Source organism: Lissotriton helveticus, chromosome 1_2 (genome assembly GCF_964261635.1).
Source record: "Lissotriton helveticus chromosome 1_2, aLisHel1.1, whole genome shotgun sequence".
NCBI classification, from domain to species: domain Eukaryota; kingdom Metazoa; phylum Chordata; class Amphibia; order Caudata; family Salamandridae; genus Lissotriton; species Lissotriton helveticus.
The window spans coordinates 35,249,230-35,268,696 of NC_136058.1; the positions used below are offsets into that span (position 1 = coordinate 35,249,230).

A 19,467-nucleotide genomic window follows, 5' to 3' on the forward strand; every position below is an offset into this window, starting at 1 on the left:
CTGCCATTTTAATTGTGGACTGTCGGAACGTGAAGCCCTTTATGGCAATGTTTTGACGAATTCGTAGAAGAAAGGGTTCTAAGGCAAGATTAAATAGGAAGGGCGAAAGAGGACAGCCCTGGCGCACCCCTCTACCAAGAGGAAAATAAGAAGAAATGCCACCATTCGCTGCAATAGCAGCTCTGGGATGCGAGTATAAGAGAGAGATGAGGGTCAAAATTTTTGGGCCAAAGCCGAACCATTTCAACGTCTGGAAAAGATACGACCACTCAACTCTATCGAAAGCCTTTTCTGCGTCCAAGGCAATTGCAGCGATAGAATGAGAAGAGTGAGAAGTCTTAGAGAGAATATCGAAGAACAATCTAGTGTTATCTGAAAGCAATCTGCCTTTGACGAACCCAGACTGCTCCTTCCCCAAAAGATCCGGCAAAAAGGATTCTAAACAGAGAGCCAAAGTTTTAGAATTTTTTTTATAATCAATGTTCACTAGGGAAATGGGTCTATAATTTTTACAATGCTGCGGGTCTTTACCTGGTTTGGGAAGAATGCAAGTGAGGGCGTCAGAAAAGGAACCTGAAGAAGAACCTGAATCAAGAAAAGTGGAAATAAGTGAGCTTAATTTGGGAATAAGTAATGCCGAAAAATGGAGAAAAAATTCTACTGTGAATCCATCTGGACCCGTGGCCTTATCTTTTTAAGAGCTTTTAAAGCACCTATAAGTTCTTTCTGAGTCACATCTGATTCTAATGAAGAAAGGTCAGGAGGGGTAGCAAAAGGTGATTCAATGTCGGAGAGGAATTGAGAAATATCCTGAGTCGTGGAAATTGTTTCTGAAGAATATAAGGTCTTATAAAATTGAAGAAATTCCTTTAAGATATCGTCGTCTTTGTGCTTCAGAATAGAATCCTGGCCGTAAATATTATCTATATTAGTCCTATTCTTTTTAACTTTCAAGTAATTTGCCAATAATTTGCCAGCTTTATTTTGACCCCCGTAAAATTTAGCGCTAGAGCGCAACAAATAATTGGAAGCGTTATTAGTGGTATCCTTGTTAAATTGCAATTTAGTAGCTATAAGCTCATTTAGGCATTCTGGAGATTTAGAAGCAAAGTATGAATGTTCCAGTTTTTTGATCTTGGAGAAAATGTCATTAGTGAGTTGCTCAGCTTTCTTACGTTTGCGGGATACATAGCCTATAATAAAATCTCTAGCAGATGCCTTAAAGGCATCCCACACAACCGGAAAGGGCACCTCCGCAGAATCATTACGTAAGAAAAAGTCGTGAAAAAAGGCAGTAAAAAGTGAAACAAAATCAGAATCAAGAAGAAGGGAATTGTTGAAGCGCCATTTCTTAGTGAGGGGTGATTTCTGTAAAATGTCTAGGTGAATAGAGACTGGCGCATGATCCGATATCAGGATAGAACCAATGTCGGATGCAAACAGAGATTGAGAAAGATTGTGTGAGATAAAAAAGTAATCTAGACGTGATTGAGTCTGGTGAGGCGGTGAGAAAAAAGAATACTCTCGTAGAGTAGGGTTACATAACCTCCAAGCATCAATAAGTTTAAACTGATGTATGAGTTCTGTAAAGGATTTATGTGATTTGTGAGGAGTGTATGTGCTGATAGAGTGTCTATCTAGAAAGGGATCGAAAACCTCATTGCAATCTCCCGCCAAGATGAAATTGTCCTCATAATATTGGGTAATGTGAGGAGATAAAGAAGACCAGAAAGAGGCATCCCCTGTAGTTGGAGCGTATATATTTAGAAGGGAAACTGGAGTATTATCCACAACAAATTTAACTAAGACGCATCTACCAGACTGATCTGCTGAATCTGCAACTATCTTGACTGACAAGGATTTATGAAATAAAATGAGAACCCCATTTCGCTTTCCATCACCTGGGGAAAAGAAGACCTCACCAACCCAGCTTGACCGATTCTTCGGGTGAAAGGTGGGATTCTTATAAACACGCAATGCCAGCTTTAAGCTTGGCTAAGTGTGTTAGGACTCTCTGCCTCTTTATGGGGGAGTGCAAACCTCTAACGTTCCATGAAACAATCTTTAAAGGCATTCAAGAAGGCAAAAAAAAAAATACATATGAAGCTGGTTAAGGTAATAAAACAATATAAGGGAATCAAACATGATTATATAACAAACAATAATAAGTCTTGAGAATGAACAATAGAGAACTCTTAAGGCGTGGATACATAAACAATACAGAATACAACAGTTTTGTATGCAGAAAAAATTAAGAATAAGCAAAAAAGAGCAAATAATATAGTAACCTATGGAGAAAAAACTGTATTCATAAGCAATTAAAGCAAACAAAAGAGCGAATGATGAAGGACATAGGAATAGGGAGAGAACAGAAACAAAATAGAGAGAACATGAAAACGTCCAGGAGAAAATGAGAAAAGAGAAGAAAGTTGAAAAAAGATTAGAATACAAGGGACGATAAGATGAGAAAAACAGGAAAAGAAAAGAATAAAAAAGAAAAACAAGAAGAGAGAGATATAACTTACAGAACATCCAGGACATGTACGGGTGGGAAGGATGGAGGCCACATAGGATAATGACGGGTTTGCAACTCGGAAGGGAAGACGGGAAGGAGAGACGACTCAGCGGACTCCAGGGATACAATGAGGGAAGAAGAAACACACAGGGTAATTACCTATAAAATGAAGACAAAAGAACACATGAAAAGCATTAACAACTAGATATTAGAAAAAAGTAAGTCAAGATAAAACAGTACCTAAGAACTAACCATCAACAGCAATAAAGGTATGTGTACAGCACAATAAGTCAGCAATAATGAGTATATCAAGTAAAATGGGATACAGATGCAACATCCATCGCATTAGAACTGTGGGAGTAGAGAAAACTCTTTAGCTGTAATGGGTCATCATAAGTAGTGGTTTTGTTATTGAGAGTCACCCTAACAAGACAGGGATGAAACAGACCATAACGTGCTCCAAGCGAGCGCAATTGAGGGCCTAATGACAAAAATTCCTTGCGTCTATCAGCTGTGACCTTGGCATAGTCCTGAGAGAAAAAAAGAGGATTAACCGACCAAGTAATTCCTTTCATGGCTCTTGCAGCTGATATAATCTTGAGCAGATCAGTATATTCAAGGAAATATATGATAACTCCCCTTGGTTTCCTGACAGCTGAAGTGGATATTGCATTTGGAAGAGAACCTAAATGGTGCGCTCGCTGTATATTGAGATTGGTGCTATCAGGCAATGAAAGGACTTTTGGTAGGAACATTTTGAAGAATACCAGGGGGTCTGACCCCTCTGTCCCCTCCGGAAGACCATAAATTCGTAGGTTGTTCCTTCTATTACAATTTTCCAAATTTTCGAGTTGTTTGTGTAAAACTGAAACCTGCGCGCACAATGGGTCAACCTTAGAGACAGACGAGGACAAGGAAGTAACATCCTGCTCCAATTGGGTAACACGACCATCAACAGCTAACAATTTATCCGTGATCGTTTGGAGTGTGGCTCTAGACTCGTCAATGAAGGGGCGTAGCGCCCTTATTTCTTCCAATAGGATATCCATGGTGGCCAAGGTAGGCTGCTTTGGAGGAGAAGGAGGATCTTTTTTTAACCTTTTCAAAGGACCTTTGGTAGCTAAGGACATGGATGGATTTGATGTTGGTGATGAATGCTTAGATGATGACTCCGGCGAGTCCTCCATTGCAAGGCACTGAAATCTGGAGCTCGTATGAATTAGAAATTTACGTGAAGAAGTTGAGGGTTTCTGCAAATCCTTGGATAACCTACCCATTAAGGAAAAAATGAGTCCAAAAAACAAAATAATACACCTCACAGGACACTGTATGTGTACAACAATTGAATGTCAGCAAAAATGCAAATGCAACTAATGCAAAGATAATGAATTCAAGATCCCACCATGCACATAATACTGACGTATCAAAACCCAGCAAAGTGTATTGGTAAGACAAATTGCAAATACATAATACAAAAACCAACCATTACATTGTAGAAAAGGATGGTGAGATAAACAGACATATAAATGCTCAAGAAAACATTATACCATTAACCTCAGTGAAATAATAATGCATAAAAAAGTCTTTGAGGAGGAATATAAGCGGTTCTCTGCGGTGAAAATCAATGAAGTATGTAGGAATACCAAAGCATCAGTTCGAATGAGTGTAAGATAAATGGCTCCATAAATTCAAGTGAAATGATAACTGCAGGTTTATACACAAATAACCTCCAAGGCCGTTGCAAGAGTAATAAACTATGGCATGAATGAAACTGAGAACTGCATCATTGCCAAGGAACTGAGAAGTTATTGATAATCCAACATCTCACACTTAGTGCAGAAGCTGTGCTGTAATATAGGCTGTTTTAATGAAAAGAGAGGGAGCAACCTTATTTGTTAGTGAGGCGGTGCACATTGAAGAAGATATAGCTTGTGGCAGCAAATGATAAAAAATACCATTACAAAAGAAGGCAGCAGGAAAACTGAAATAGAGCTGGCATAGTGTACATTCCTCAGCAAAATAATCGAGTAACCGCTAGGAGCGAGCTCCGTCGGCGGGACTCGCAAAATGGCGGCCGCGTCTCCTCAGACGCAAATTAAGTTAGTGGAGCGGCAATTAAAATGCTGCAACTGTAAAATTGGCCTTTCGAAGAAATGAGGGCGGTAAAGCACTTAGGCGTAAGGAGAGTGGGTCAGGGATTGCTAATCACTGCAGGCATAATAAAACCGGAATATCGCTAGGAGCGAAGCTCCGTCAGCGAGGACCGGAAAATGACCGCAACCTCACCGGACTCCTCGTCTGCCCGAAGGACGATAATGGACTTTCTCGACCTCAAAAGCACCAGCTAAGAGGGCGCTCCAATGCTGCAGACAGTCCGATAGTTAGTTCCGTGCTTTTGGTGTCACAGGTCTTCGGAGGGAGCCGCGTCATATCCCCCTTCACCGCCGCTTCCCGGGAGAGCTACAAACACGCCGCCATCTCCTGCGGGCGCTAGCCACGCCCCCCCACCTGTTATATCCTTAATGAGTAATGTCAACGGAGGGAACTCCACTGGTTCCAATGGATAGCTCGGTATAAAGGATCTAAATGCTCTCTGTAGTCTCCACAGATTGAACTGATCAAGGAACATGGCTTCCCGGAACCTCCCATCTTTTTCGCTGGAGAATATGTGTCCGTCAGGAAACACATCTCCAAATGTGCTTAAATAAAATTTCGCTAATGTGCGTTGCATCGTAACCTGTTTAGTAATAGGTACCCAGATGTTTCCAGCGAGCGGGATAGCTGAGGAATACAGCAGCTGAGATCCCATAGCTCGGGCCAACTGCATCCAGGCCCAGCTAGTCGTTGACAGTGTCTGTATATCCACAGGGTCTCTTTTTAAAACAGTCAGGAGCAATGCAGACCGGGAGGTAGTGTTTGCCGAGTCCGCCTCAGGGCGCAAGTATGGAATCCATGAGTCATAGTGGAACCAATGTCCGGAGAAGCTACACTGCACAACCAGGTAGTATCCACAAAAACTAGAGATTACACCCCCCACCCCCCACTCCTACTGTAACGTCAAAGCGTCCCAGCTAACTCTCGGTTGCTTTCTGCCCCACACCAATCGGAATAATTTAGAGCGTAGCGTGGCAAAGAAGGTCTTATATAGCGGTATTAGGATGCTCTGAAATAGGTATAGAAATTGTGGCAGAGCCACGATCTTGTTCCATGCTATTCTGCCAGCCATGGCCAGTGGAAGTTTAAGCCACCTCTCTTTCAATTCTCTGCGGGAGAAACATATTTTTCCATGGAAAACCCCTTTATCTACAGCACTGCAAACTTTGAGGGGATCTGTTTCAGTTCACCTCTGGCAGGGGAGTTATTTCAGCTTTTTGCTGAAGTATATCTTTAATCGTTTCATTTGTATACAGTCATGGTATACAGCTACATTTTTAGTAAAACCATTTACACCTGCTAGCCATCATTTTGTATTGCCTGCGTAGACCTAGGTTTACAGCCCTAATTGGCCTTAGTGTATCTCCCAAGGAAGTGTGATATGACATTAATCTGGCAATTTTCAGGACAACTGCAAATTTAAACACCACAGCTCAAATAAATCGAACTATTGTGTAATTAATCACATGCTTGGCTGTGTGTGTCATGTGACAATGTGTAGTCGGCGTAGAATATGAAAACGTTGTGGTTATTGTATTTAGTTAGTAGTGCTGTTGTCTTTCTATTGATCTCTCTTTGTTCTTCCTGCAGCCTCCCACAATGCATTTGCAAGGTTCCTGTTGTGCTGCCTGAAGTGTTGTTTCTGGTGTTTAGAAAAATTCATAAAGTTCATCAACAGAAATGCATATATAATGGTATGTATTGCAAACCTGCCACAGACCTTGGTAACACTGTTTTTCTTATCCTGCATGTCTGCTTAAAATGACATAATAGGTACCATTACATGTATATTAAATTAGCTGGAGGTCAAAAGCGGTTGTACAGCCTTAGCTTCTGCACGTCTGCTGCCTTGTGTGTTGTTGAAGAGTGATGGCCGCAGACAATATTCTTGAAGCCATGATGCTGCTTTCGGATACTCTGTAGGAAGTAGAAGGTGACTTAAGACAGAGGTGCCAAAATGAATTCTCTACAGAAAAGGTAGCAACATTTTAAAGAGACCAAAAGACTACCTGTCTCAATAAAGCAAGAAAAGCAATATAGAAAGCAAATTAGTACCTGGCAGGAAAAAAGCCAAGGCAAAATGGAGAAGCACACAGTGAATAGGTGATGCCTGAAGCACTGCATCGTATAGATAATCTAAACTTCCCCGTCTTGTACAAAATGGTGTATCAATACTTAGCAGTCACTTTCAACGTTGATTCTAACATGAACAACCACTATCTTCCAATAGGAAGTGCTATACCAGTGACCGAACTTGTCTTGAATCGTTGAATGGGAAGGAACACTCGGCTACCTTTCTGACCTGTGGCTGTCATTCTACGGGGCTGGAGTATAGCTGAAACCTATAACACAGCCTTTTTGGGACTGCTGGATGAAGGTGATGCACCACATGGATCATGGAAGACCACTGTTGAGGGTCTAAGCATGTGAAGGAACAGCATCAATAACAATGACACCTTTGACTTAAATAATGAAAGCCTTACATCACTGAATCTAAGTTCTGTGCAGTGCCCTGGTGAAGTAGTAGCCCATTCAAGTGGTTTAGCACAGTTCAACCTAGGGATAATAATCAGTCTAAAATGTGTTCTTTGTGGTATAGTGTGCAGCACGAGTACAATAGTTTGTGGATTCATTACTTCTTCAGTAGTTTATTGCCCATTGTGATAGTTATCCTTGAGCCGTTAGTTCACACTGTTGTTTTAGAAGGTTTGAGTAACACCAGTTTTACACCACACTTTATTCAGAGCAAAACAATGTTGTGCCTAGTGTTAGCTCACTTCACAAGACTACATTGATCTCTGATGGCTGCTGAGAAGTAACCATTGGCTAACTTGCACAAGAGCTCTCATTCCTGTGCATGAATGCTCTATTACTTAACCGGTAATCGTCATTACTCCGGGTCCCGTTGTCCTTGTCCCATTCATTTACATATTGGAGATAACCATCTCCCGACAGAAAAAAAGAGCAGATGCATGCTGGGACCCTAATACTGCCCCTCCCACCGGGAGTACATTAGCAGTACTTACCCAGCATCCCGTCTGTACAACCAAGCCCAGACAGGAAGGCCTGCCGCCCAGGAGGGAGGGAGGGGCGTATGAATGGGACGAGAACAACGGGACCCGGAGTAATGAAGATTACCGGTAAGTAATAGAGCATTACCCCCAGGTCCCTTATGTCCTCGTCCCTTTCATTTACATATTGGAGAATACCAAAGCAGAAAACCCGCCTTCCTAAACCACAAGCACACCCAGGAAACCACACCAAATGCAGCAACCCAAGGGAGCACAGAGAAGGGGGGAAGGGAAGACAGCAGGAAGCAACCGTCCAGCAACCCAAAACAGGACAGCAGGGCCAAACAAAGACCGGAAACAACCAAGAAAAAACAGAAAGCCAGGACCACAAAAAGGTGGCCGCCAACCAGAGAAACAGGAGCCAGGGCAACCAGGCAAAACTGACCCAGCCAAGGACGGACAAGCCCGCCCAGCCCAGAACCACCATGAAGGCACACAGGACCCGGCAGCCACACAGACCCTAAGCAGACCCTGACCACCCCGGAGAAGGCCAAAGAAAGAAACCCAGTCCAGGCAACAGGCGCAGCCTCAAGCAAGCACGGGAGCAGAACAGGAGCCAGACCCCAACCAGACCAAAAAGGACAGGGAGAGAGACAGAGACCCGAACCCCCAGGAGGCCAAAAGCCCCCACAGAGAAAAAAAACTGTCAACCAAACAGGGAGGCCAAAAAACCCAGAACAGGCGGAGCAGAGGAATCAACCCGGAACCAAACCGGAACAGCAACACAGAGGGCCCACCAGGCCCACCCCAGCCAACGCCGAAGAGGAGCCCAGAGACAGCAAAAAACGAGGGCAACAAAGGCACAAGGAACCAGGAAGTCAGGACCTGAGCCAAGCAATCGCCAAGGCACGAGGACCCACAGGCCCAACCAGCCCCTTGAAGAAACCCACGCAGAACCCAGGGCAAAGGAAAGAGCAGGGTGGCCAAACAAGACCCCCAGCACCCCAACGCCGGACCAAACAGATGGCCGTAAGAAAGAACAAACACAGGAAACCGCCAAAGCAGAAACCGGAGGAAGCACAAAAGGCAGAGGGCCAAGCCACCGAACCAGAAGGAAGCCCGCAGACCAGGAGTAACAGGAGGCAATCCTGGACACGCCAATCCAGAAGCACCAAACCCCAGGACTCACACAGGACTGAACAAGGGACCCGCAGCCCAGGAGAAAAAAAGAGAGTGGACAGCCAGACAGGAGAAACATAGAAACCAAAGCCCAACAACACCCAACAGAACCTCAGGAACCAGGCAGAAACAAGGACACCCAACCAGAGGTGAACCAAGCCTGAGAGAGAACCGCTGGCAGGAGCTGGCCCAGATGGACCCACCAGGACATGGCCGGAAACCAAGAGAGCACCCCGCCAGGACCAACAGAGAGAGCACATCTTCTATGGAAAACATTGAATGATGTAGGATTGCCAAATAGCCTCTTGGTTCAGATAAAAGAACTACACGAAAGGAACTTTGCGAAAATCCGATGGGGCCCTAATGGGGAATTAACCCAAAAAATCCCTATCGAGCGCGGAGTCCGCCAAGGCTGTGTTTTGGCCCCCACACTTTTTCACTCTTTGTGAATGACATCCCAAAACATCTAGAAGGATGCATAAATGACTCACCTAAACTGAATGGTGAAAGGGTGACATCATTGTTGTTTGCTGACGACACTATTTTGATTTCCCAAACAAAAAGAGGCCTCCAGGCTTTACTTAATTCTTTTAGTAGTTATTGTAGGAAGAAAGGCCTGGAGATAAATGGGAATAAGACCAAATGTATGTCCCTAAATCCACAAAAAACAGCTAAAGGACGCTTAATTTTGGATGGAATTGAACTAGAATCAGTCTCGCACTTTTCGTTCTTGGGTGTTACTTTAGATTCGAAGTTCACCTGGAGACCCCAAAGGGAAAAAAGTAAGCTAGCATTTATTCAGAATGTTAAACCAATCCTTAAAAAACAAAGTTTGAGCACTAGCAAAGCGGTGTCCCCAGTAGTTGAATTATTTAAATTTAAGGTTCAACCATCAGCGCTGTATGGCGCAGAAATCTGGGGGCCAGGGTCAAAAGATTCCTTTCGCGTTTTGGACAATAATTTCATGAGGAGTTTGGTAAGAGTGCCAAGAGGCACTCCTTTAGTACCTCTTGAATTGGACCTGAACGTCAAAAGGACTGACCATTATACCATAATCCGCCCGTTGATGTTATGGGTTAGATTATGGAGAGTGCCCGAACTACAGGACTACAGGGATGGGTTAAAAGAAATTATGGAATATGGTAACTCATTAACTATCCCATGGATAAAGCATGTCAAGATTTGGTTTACAGAAATAGGTCTAATTCATTTCTGGGAAAACCCGGAACTTCTACCGCCCAATGCAAAATTAACTTTAAAAAGGGCATTTTGGAGTTGCATGGTAAGCAGGGCAACAAATGCTTCGGTTGCTGGAACTCTGGTAACAACATTTTTGAGCTTTAAGGATGAACCTCTATTCGAGACTTTTCTCGATGAGATAGAACCTCCCCTAGCCAAAACACTTTTTTTTAAATTTAGGTACGGCAATTTGCTGATTAAAAGCACATTAGCACGATGGTCTAGGAGGACAACTGATCCGTCCTTGGAAGCTGATGATCTATGTACCATGTGTGAATGCAAACATCTTGAAACCGAGGCTCACATGTTTCTCATTTGTCCTGCTTATATAACACCCAGAAAAAGATGGATCAAACCACTATGCTTACTGTTAGGTTTAAACTCATGTAACCAGGCTCTAAGAATACTTAAAACTAACACTAACCAAGTAATAATATTCAGTGTTTGCCGATTCTTACATTCAATATTTTTTTTAAGGAAAAAAAAAGGGACAACAGTTATAAATGATTGATGTATGCTCCCATAATCGACCAGCAGATGATCCACCCAAGGGGGGTTACTTGGTATATTCTAAAGGATGTGCTTAAATTTTTTTTTCTTTTTTAAATATATGTATATGTGCAATTGTTTAAAAATGTTATTTTTTTTAAATGTAATGCTTTGTGCTTGACGCTTTTATGGCATCTTTTGCCGAAATAAAGAAATTTTGAAAGAGAGAGCACAGGCAAGGACGTACATCCAAAGAAAAGCGTCCAAGAGACACCCGAAAACCAGCAGAAACCGGAAAGCCCCAGCAGATCAAAAGAGGGGACAACCGGCGCCACAGCAGCAGCGAAAGAGAGCCAGGCCCCAAACAGAAGAGGCCCGAATGCCAGAGAGCCAAAAACACGAACCACCACTGGAAACACACCCCAGGGGGGACGCAAAGGAAAGGGAGAGCCGAGCCCAACCCCACCAGCCTGAGAAGCCGACAGCCACAGGCACCCCCAGGCAGCCCCAACCAGGAAGAAAAAGGCCCGACCAAGCGGAACCACAAAGACCAGGTGAGACCGCCGGTGGAAACAGGAGGGGCGACCAGGACCCACCGAAAGAAGCCACAGGCAAGCCCAGGAAACAAGCAGGGGCGCCGCAGAAGCAGGGGAACACAAGGCCACACCAAGGAAAACCCCAGAAGGCAGGAACAGCCAACGCCAGAGCCAGAAGGAACCAAAAAACAACAGCACCCAGCATGGAAGAGGCAAGAAGCAGAAGACAGCAGACAGCCATCCCCCCATAAAGCAACCCAAGCTTACAGGAGGGCCCGGAATACAAACCGGAAGCCACATAAATGTGCAAGGAGAACACAATAGCAGCAAAAGGAGGCAGCAACAGGGAAAGAAACCCCTAAGCACACACCAACACCGGAACTCCAGGGAGGCCAGACCACAGAAACGAAGGGGACACCGCACACCAGCGGACAGAACGAGCAACCCCGAAGAGAGGCCACAAGAATCCACAGCTGAGCCAAGCAGGGCAACCAACCATCCGAACCGGAAGCCAGGAGATGAACAGAGCCAGCCGCACAGGCAAGGACCCCCAGGAAGGGATAGCCAACCCAGGGACCCAGCCCAATCCAGGAGAGATCCCAGGACCAACAACACCCAAGGAGCAGTACCGCGCAGAACCAGCCCAAAATGGGCAGACTCCGGCAGGACCAAGAGTGCAAGAAAGGGCAAGCACAAGCAAGCCGACGGCCAAGAGAGGACCACGAACCCCAGGTACACCCCACAGGGAGGTTACGACCTGCAGAGGTGAAGAGGCGACGAGCAACAAAGCCCAGAGACACCCAGCGGAGCAGAACACAGAAGCCCAGGAGGGAAAGCGTCAAGGGGACAAGGCTGCATAGACCTGCAGCAAGCGGCACAGGAGGTGCAGCGCCAGCCCTGGCAGTCCGAGGCAGCCCAGGAGCAGGAGGCCGCCAGAACAGAAAGCCAAACCAGAGACCAAGCCCTCGCAGGAGAGACAAGCTCCAAAAGACGGCCCACACGATGAACCAAAACACCAGCAGCACCGCACACCCCAGCACACCAGCCCAGCCACCCGAAACAACCAGGAGGGCAGGAGCCAAGGATGAGAAACAGCCCAAACAGGCAAGAACCCCAGCCCCGCAGACCAACACATGAGGGCAGAAGTGGGGAAGCTGAGCAGCAGCAGAGTTCAAGCAGCCTAAGCAGGAGGCCCCAGGTACAATCCCCGGCAACGCCAGGAGACAACGGCACCCAACCTGGCCAAGGCCAACCCTCTACAAGCATAACAGGAGTATGCGGACTGGCACCACACATAAAACAGTGGCACTACCGGGCCAGGAACCAGGACCGAGCCACACCCCACCGGGCATCTGGTACACCCCCGCCCCCCAGCTCAGCAGGAGAGAGAGGGCCGGGAAGCAAACGAGAGGAGCAAAGGGGGAAAGGAGCCACCAGCAGCGCCAGACGAGCAGGAAGCGTCCTAAAAAGATGGAGGCGCCCAGCAACCAACAGCCAAGAGGCAGTGGCAGACCGCACGCCCCACCCGCAGTAGGCACCAAAAAACACCACCAGGCAGGAGCCCCGCAGCAAAAGGCCAGCACAGCCAACAAGGACCACCGGTGGCAAACATGGGGAAAGCATCCAAGAAGGAGAAATCAAAGAAGCCCTGCCCGCCTCAAAAAAGAACGGGCCCTCACAGCAGACCACAGCGCACACTCTAACAGAACCAATGCACACACCAGGGGAATGAAACCATACCACACACTGGGGCCAGTACAGAGTGGGAGGACACAGGGAAAAAGACCTGAGCAAACCACCCCACTGAGACCATGCAAATACCGACAGCGCAGTAGTCAACTGGGAGTAGGAACAGGCACAGAGCGCGAACTCGACCCGAAGGCACCGGAGCACCCCACAGGAGCATCAGTCACGGTGCCACAAGGACACAGACATGCGTGCAGGGAGACCACGTGAACCGTGCAGAAACATAGGATGCCGTGCCGACGCCAGGCCCAACCCGTTTCCACTGCAACAAAACCGGCAGCCCACCGGCAAGGCAGCATCCACTCCCAGAAGAAACCAACGCACGCAGAGGCAGCAGCCAAAAGGACAGCCACCGCACTGCAGGCACAAACTCCTGCAGCAGCAGAAGGACTCTGACACCCAGCAGCCGGGCAGCGGGTGGAGCAAGGAGCCATGGGCCCCAACACCACCGAAGCAGTCCAGCAGCGTGGTATCAAGAAACACATAGCCTGCAGGGAACGGAGCAAGCCGACATCACCGCACCGTTGGAGCCGTCACTGAGGTCACCCAACATCGAAATTAATGTGCGCCGCGAAGAGCGAACCACCCTCACAGCTCCAGTGAACGGGGAAGCCGTGATCACTCCGGAAGGGATGTAGCTCAGTGGAAGAGCGCATGCGTCGCAAGTATGAGGCCCTGAGTTCAAACCCCGGCATCCCTAGGAGCCATCGCTGCCCAGCCAGGATATTACAGACAACCTGCCATTCCTTGAAAAAGAAACTGACCGGAAGTCGCAGCACAGAGCCACGACGTGCCCAAAGTGTCCAATCAGAGTGGGTCCAGCAGAGAGGATCCGGAAACACTGCAGGCCCCCACACATGTCAGCAGTATTAACTCCACACCATGAGGCACTTTGACTGCATGTGAAGAAGCAAAAAAACGCTATGCGGGACTCACCCGGGGTAGGGGCCGGACACCACCAGCAGCAAGGCCCCCACCCCAACAGCGGGAAAGCAAGGCACTCAGGAAAAGCGGCACGTCTCCCAACACGCCCAGCTGCAGGAGACGTGCCCGCGAACCGGAAGCACTCAGGAGGGGCACCAGCCGCAAAGGGCCCGCAGGTTAAGCAGCACACCGGCCATTACCGTCATGACACCCAGCAAGCCCGGCAGGCCAGGGGACAGACAGGGAAACCGCCCCCCCGCCCGCACAGCCAGGCAGCCGGGCGGGGGGAGAAGAAAGAAAAGCCACTCCAGCCCAGCAGGAGCAGCAACACAGCACACCACATCCACTCTGTCGACAGACAGAAAAAAGAACAGACGGGATGCTGGGTAAGTACTGCTTATGTACTCCCAGTGGGAGGGGCAGTATTAGGGTCCCAGCATGGCTCTGCTTTTTTTTTCTGTCGGGAGATGGTTATCTCCAATTTGTAAATGAATGGGACGAGGACATAAGGGACCTGGGGGAAATAAGCATCTGTCCTAGGTCATTTGTCCATTGTTCCAGTAGCGCCTTTCTCTTCTTACCAACTCCTTTACTAATCCTGGCGTGCTTTTGTATTAAAGACTCTAAAGCTTAAATGGGTTTAAGGTGCGATTTTGAAAAATCATCTAATTCACTTTTGAGTGCATAGTCTTCCTAGTTCTCTATGTGCGGATACAAAATATGTTTTTAAGTTGAAGATCTGTGTTTTCCCAAAATTAGAGTAAGAGGTGATTTAGGGGCTTTACTAGATGGTCCCACTTGTACGAGTAGATTAACATTGATGATCTTGAAATTGTGTGCGCATTACCACAACCCTTTTATGTAGTTTTATGTAGTTTTCCTTGAGAAAAGCACATTCTCATGTAGATTGATAGTCCAAGCTCTTCTGCATCTCACCCTCTTTAGCCTATGGATGGTCGAGATCATTCACTTGGATTTTAAGCATTTCATTACACATCATTCAAAGGCAGTTAAGTATCCTGTAGCAGCCTGTTTGTTCAGGGGATGTAGTGCCCAATGTCTCAAATGCACATATCACATCCCGCCTGTTTATATCAGTTTTCACTCTCATTTACAGTCGAGACAGACTTAATATCCACTTTGTTAGACATATCTCGCAAAAAGTGGCAATCAAATTCCTTCTACCTGTGAAGGATTTGACCTTCCACAGTTTGTGTGAAGTCCAGGGAACAGTGGATTGAGGTCAAGGGGGAGGGGAATGTTGTCTGACACACTGCCACTGAGTCTGAAGTTTACACTATTGAATATGTGACTGCACTGCACTGCATGTTGCTGGTCTGGTACTCCCGGGGAGCCACAGTAAATTCCACAACATCCCCCACCACTGGTCTAGCAATGTGGATGAGTCTTGTCTCTTTCCAGTGCAATCCAGACTTTAAGAAGAAGCACCTGTACCACCTGGTAATATCTCCAAAGCTCTGTACTCACCAAGCCTGCATTATGTTCATAGTTACCCACACCATCTGCCCCCCCATTTAGAAGTACCTTCCCCTTTTCTGTTATAGTGTGATCTGTTCTTTCGCGATAGGGGTCAGTATCACCCACAGGCGGTACAATAGTCATGGCAGGACATTCCTTTTGCAGTGGCTAGTCTTCCTATCCATGACAGTGGCACTCCCCTCCATTTGTTTAAATGCTCTGAAATGTTTGACATAAGTGAAAGCCAATTGGCTGCTATAGGTGCGTGGTCAGAGTTATGCCCAAATAGCAAAAGATTTGTTTGGGAATTTAAATGGGTATAAAGTTTGCAGAGTACTAGACCGAACCTCACGCAGAATCAAAATACAGTATATCAGATTTTTCTGTATTGATCTTTAGGCCTGCCACTCATATAATGAATTTCATCTTCATCAGGGTAGTAACTCTTCTGGGTCGGCTAACAACAAATGTACATCATCTGCAAATAACCAAACCTCGTGGTGTTCACCCCGAAAAGGATTTCCTTGATCCCTGGATATTGTCTTATGGTGGTAACAGCTCTTCAATTGATATGGCACACAAGAGTATTATAAGCTTGGATAGTTGGCAGGAATCCAGCAGCTAAATGTTGCTTCAAATCCAATCCTCCAGCGCACTTTAAGACAGGTCAATTCAATCTTTATTTGGATATGAAATATCCATAAAAGAACACATCAAAAATACCAGCAACAATACAGATTATTATAAAAGAAGCAAAACATAAAAACAGTGAATAGATAAGAACTTCCAAATTGCATTAGGGGACTTCAATTAATTAATTAATTAATTATGTGCTTATATAGCGCTGGAATCACTCCCGAAGGGGTACCTCCGCGCTTCGACCGCTGCGAAACCCTTCCTGGCTTCCCTGAGAGATGGTCCCTTAATGGGTATCTCCAGGGTGAGACCAGGCATCCCCGGCGGTCTGGTGGGGCCGTTAGTGAAGATGAGGCAAGCTAGTGCCCAGAGTTGCCGAGTGTGATCGCTGATCAGAGTGGGCACCGAGGCGAGAGAATTATCGAGTCCGCTGACCCTGGTCCAGAAACCTGCCGCGTCGGGAATCGAACCCTGGTCCCGGGCCGTCCTCTGCTCTCGGGTCTGCCGCCTCTAACCAGTGAGCCACACTACTCCACTCAAATACATATGTTAAAAAGGCATGATGTGCTAAACAACAGTGTCAACAATGGCATTGAAACGTAGTGAGTTTGTGGCCCTGACAAATAGCAATATTGTGCTAGTAGATACAATCAAGTGTTCAACAAATAGCAGCAGGTTATGGTAAAGTGCAATCAGATGTAAACAGTTTTAGCAGCATAAAATAAACTCCGGTTACTGAGTGAAAATATTTATTTTATTTTATTTTAATTTCTTATATCGCGCAGGAATCAATCCCATAAGGGTATCTCCGCGCGTTGCTCATCAGGACAATAGTAGATACTTTGTGATGATTAGTGGAGTTGGAATGCTTCCCGGAAAAGGAGAGTTTTTAGTGATCTTCTAAAAGACAGGTGGTTAGTGGTCATTCTTAACTCAATGGGAAGCTTGTTCCACAGAGCGGGGGCGACTGAAGAAAATGCTCGGTCTCCTTGTCTGGATTTTTTTGTTACAGGGGGTTTCAGTAAAGCTTGATTGCTTGAGCGGAGTATCCGGCCAGGTTGGTACAGCTCCAGTGATTGAGAAAGATATTTAGGACTGTCTCCATATAAGCACTTGTGAGCCGTGCAACATATTTTAAAGCTGATTCGCTGCCGTATAGGGAGCCAATGCAGCTCCTCCAACAGGGGCTTAGAGGGAGTCCTGGCCGGTGCGCTCATAACCAATCTAGCTGCCGTATTCTGGACTACCTGCAAGCGGCCCACTGCATCAGCATTAGCAAGTGTCAGCAGGCCGTTGCAGTAGTCCAGGCGGCTAGTAACCAAGGCCTGTACTAGTGTCTTTCTGTAGGTATCAGGGAGATACGGAAAGACTCGTCTTAAGAGGCCGATGGTGTGAAAGCACAATCCTGCAATATGATTGGTATGGTCCCTAAGGGTCAGTTTTTGATCAATTTTTACTCCTAGGTTTTTGACATGTGGCTTTGATGTTGGAACTGGACCTAGATCCAGCGGCCACCAGTCAGGGGTCCACAGAAGACTTGCTTTGCCGAAGAGCATAATCTCCGTTTTTGCAACGTTACATTGGAGGCAATTTACGGCCATCCAATGTGACACTGCCCTCATACCCTCAGCGAAATTTTCCTTGACTTTAGGGCCAAGGGAGCTGAAAGGGTAGAGGAGCTGGGTATCGTCAGCGTAGGAGACCGGTGTGAACCCATACTTCCGTACAATCTCAGCAAGGGGGGCCACATAAACATTAAACAATGTAGGGCTAAGGCAAGAGCCCTGTGGCACCCCCTTCGTGAGCACCCTCGAGATGGAGCGATAGGGGCCCAGGCTGATAGATTGCAATCTCCCAGAAAGAAAGCTCTCCAACCAGGATAGTGCTAAGCCTCCAATCCCCACTCCCTGCAAACGGCTGAGAAGGATGTTATGAGACACGGTATCAAAGGCCGCGGACAGGTCCAACAGCACTAGAATCATTGAACCCCCTCTGTCCTGTGACATTTTGATCTTGTCAGTCACCGAGAGGAGGGCTGATTCAGTGCTGTGGTTGGGCCTGAACCCAGATTGTGATTGGTCCAGGCCCCCTGTCGCCTCTATAAAGCTGGAAATGATGGTATTAACGTGTTTCTCAGCTAGTTTGCTAATGAAAGGGAGGAGGGAGATAGGGCGGAGGTTGGAGAGCTCTGACCAGGGTAGGGAGGTGTTTTTGCGTATGGGGTTCACCACCGCTTCTTTCCAATGTTGTGGGAGTATGGTATGCATAGCATATAAAAATTGTAATGCCTATATTTAAAGCTGTATTTTCAGGAGTCAGAGCTGCGATAATTGCCTGTCTACGGGTCCGGATTCCCAGCCTATTCCACTCAGTTTTCAGTTTTCGTCTGCGCCATGGCATAAGAGTGGGGCAAAGACATACTACATGCTCCAAAGTTTCAGCCGTCTTTCCACACCCTCTGCACAATAAATCCTCTGACGTTCGACGCCAGGAGGGTAAATCTTTTAAAAATTGCCAGTCACCCAATCTAAGAGCCATAAAGCTAAGTTTTAAATACAAGGGATAAGTGCAGGACAGATAAGAAGAAGGAGAGACAAGCCCATAAGAATTAATTATTGCCCATGCATGTCTAGGTTTAGCGATATGAGCTTTATCAGTGATTAGGGACCTCATTCGAATACGTTTCTTAATGCTGATTTTAAAAACTGCCTTGCTGGGGTTGAGATCCCATAGGTCGCCCGCAGACATTTGCTGGACGGAGTCCTTAAAAAATCGGCCATAAGAGCCACCTGGGTTTTTCTGAGAAATGTCTAACCAAAGTAATGACTCCAATGAACCTGGATCTGCTTGCCTAAGTTTGTGGCACAGATTCAAATACATGCCAGTGTTTGAAATTTCATAGTTTAGTAAGCCCAATTCTAATCTGATCTGTGATGCAGAGGCGGTTTTAGGCATGTGGAGGACTTTTTTGTACATTTTGGTCACATGTTGGTTTAAATTGGCGTTTAGTTTTCCCCTAAATATTTCAATGCCATACGACAGAGTAGCCCGATTTGTGCTCTCATGACTTCCAATAGTGGTGATAGACTCGGACCAGACAGTTTTTTTGAGAGCTTGGAAAGATTCACCTGAAGTTTCATGGCTTTTACTGAAATTTCACTGTGTTGTTTGGCAAAGGTACCCCTAGAATCAAAGTAGACCCCTAAATATTTATATGTTTTTCCTATTGTAAGGCTCATATTATTGTATAGCCATCCACCACCGAGGTTACGTTTTCTACTGAAGATAACCACTTGGGTTTTCTTTAGATTAAACTCTAAAGTATTCATGGTGGTATAGCTGTCTAGTTTGTTTAGTAGCCTTTGCAACCCTACCCGGGTGAGACTAAAAAGGACCAAGTCATCAGCTTATAAAAGGTTACTTATTGACACACCACCCATCTTGGGTGGGTGGCTGTTTATTTCTTCTAGGGTGGCTGGTAAGTCTGCTATAAACAAATTAAAAAGTAAAGGGGCCAGCACACATCACTGTTTGACACCTCTAGTTGTCATGATTTTCC

At 46.2% G+C, this 19,467-nt stretch overlaps 1 protein-coding gene and 1 non-coding gene across 7 annotated transcripts in view; both read left to right on the plus strand.

Moving 5' to 3' along the window:
* Nucleotides 1-19,467, plus strand: part of SLC44A5 (solute carrier family 44 member 5) — a 793,737-nt gene that overhangs the window by 692,668 nt on the left and 81,602 nt on the right. For all 6 annotated transcript variants that reach the window (XM_078668567.1, XM_078668577.1, XM_078668593.1 and 3 more), the window contains one exon: nt 6,260-6,363. In XM_078668567.1, the coding sequence (XP_078524693.1) occupies nt 6,260-6,363 (104 nt within the window). The remainder of the gene's footprint in view (nt 1-6,259; nt 6,364-19,467) is intronic.
* Nucleotides 13,498-13,569, plus strand: TRNAA-CGC (transfer RNA alanine (anticodon CGC)). The gene has a single exon. It is a non-coding gene; the product is annotated as a tRNA-Ala (tRNA).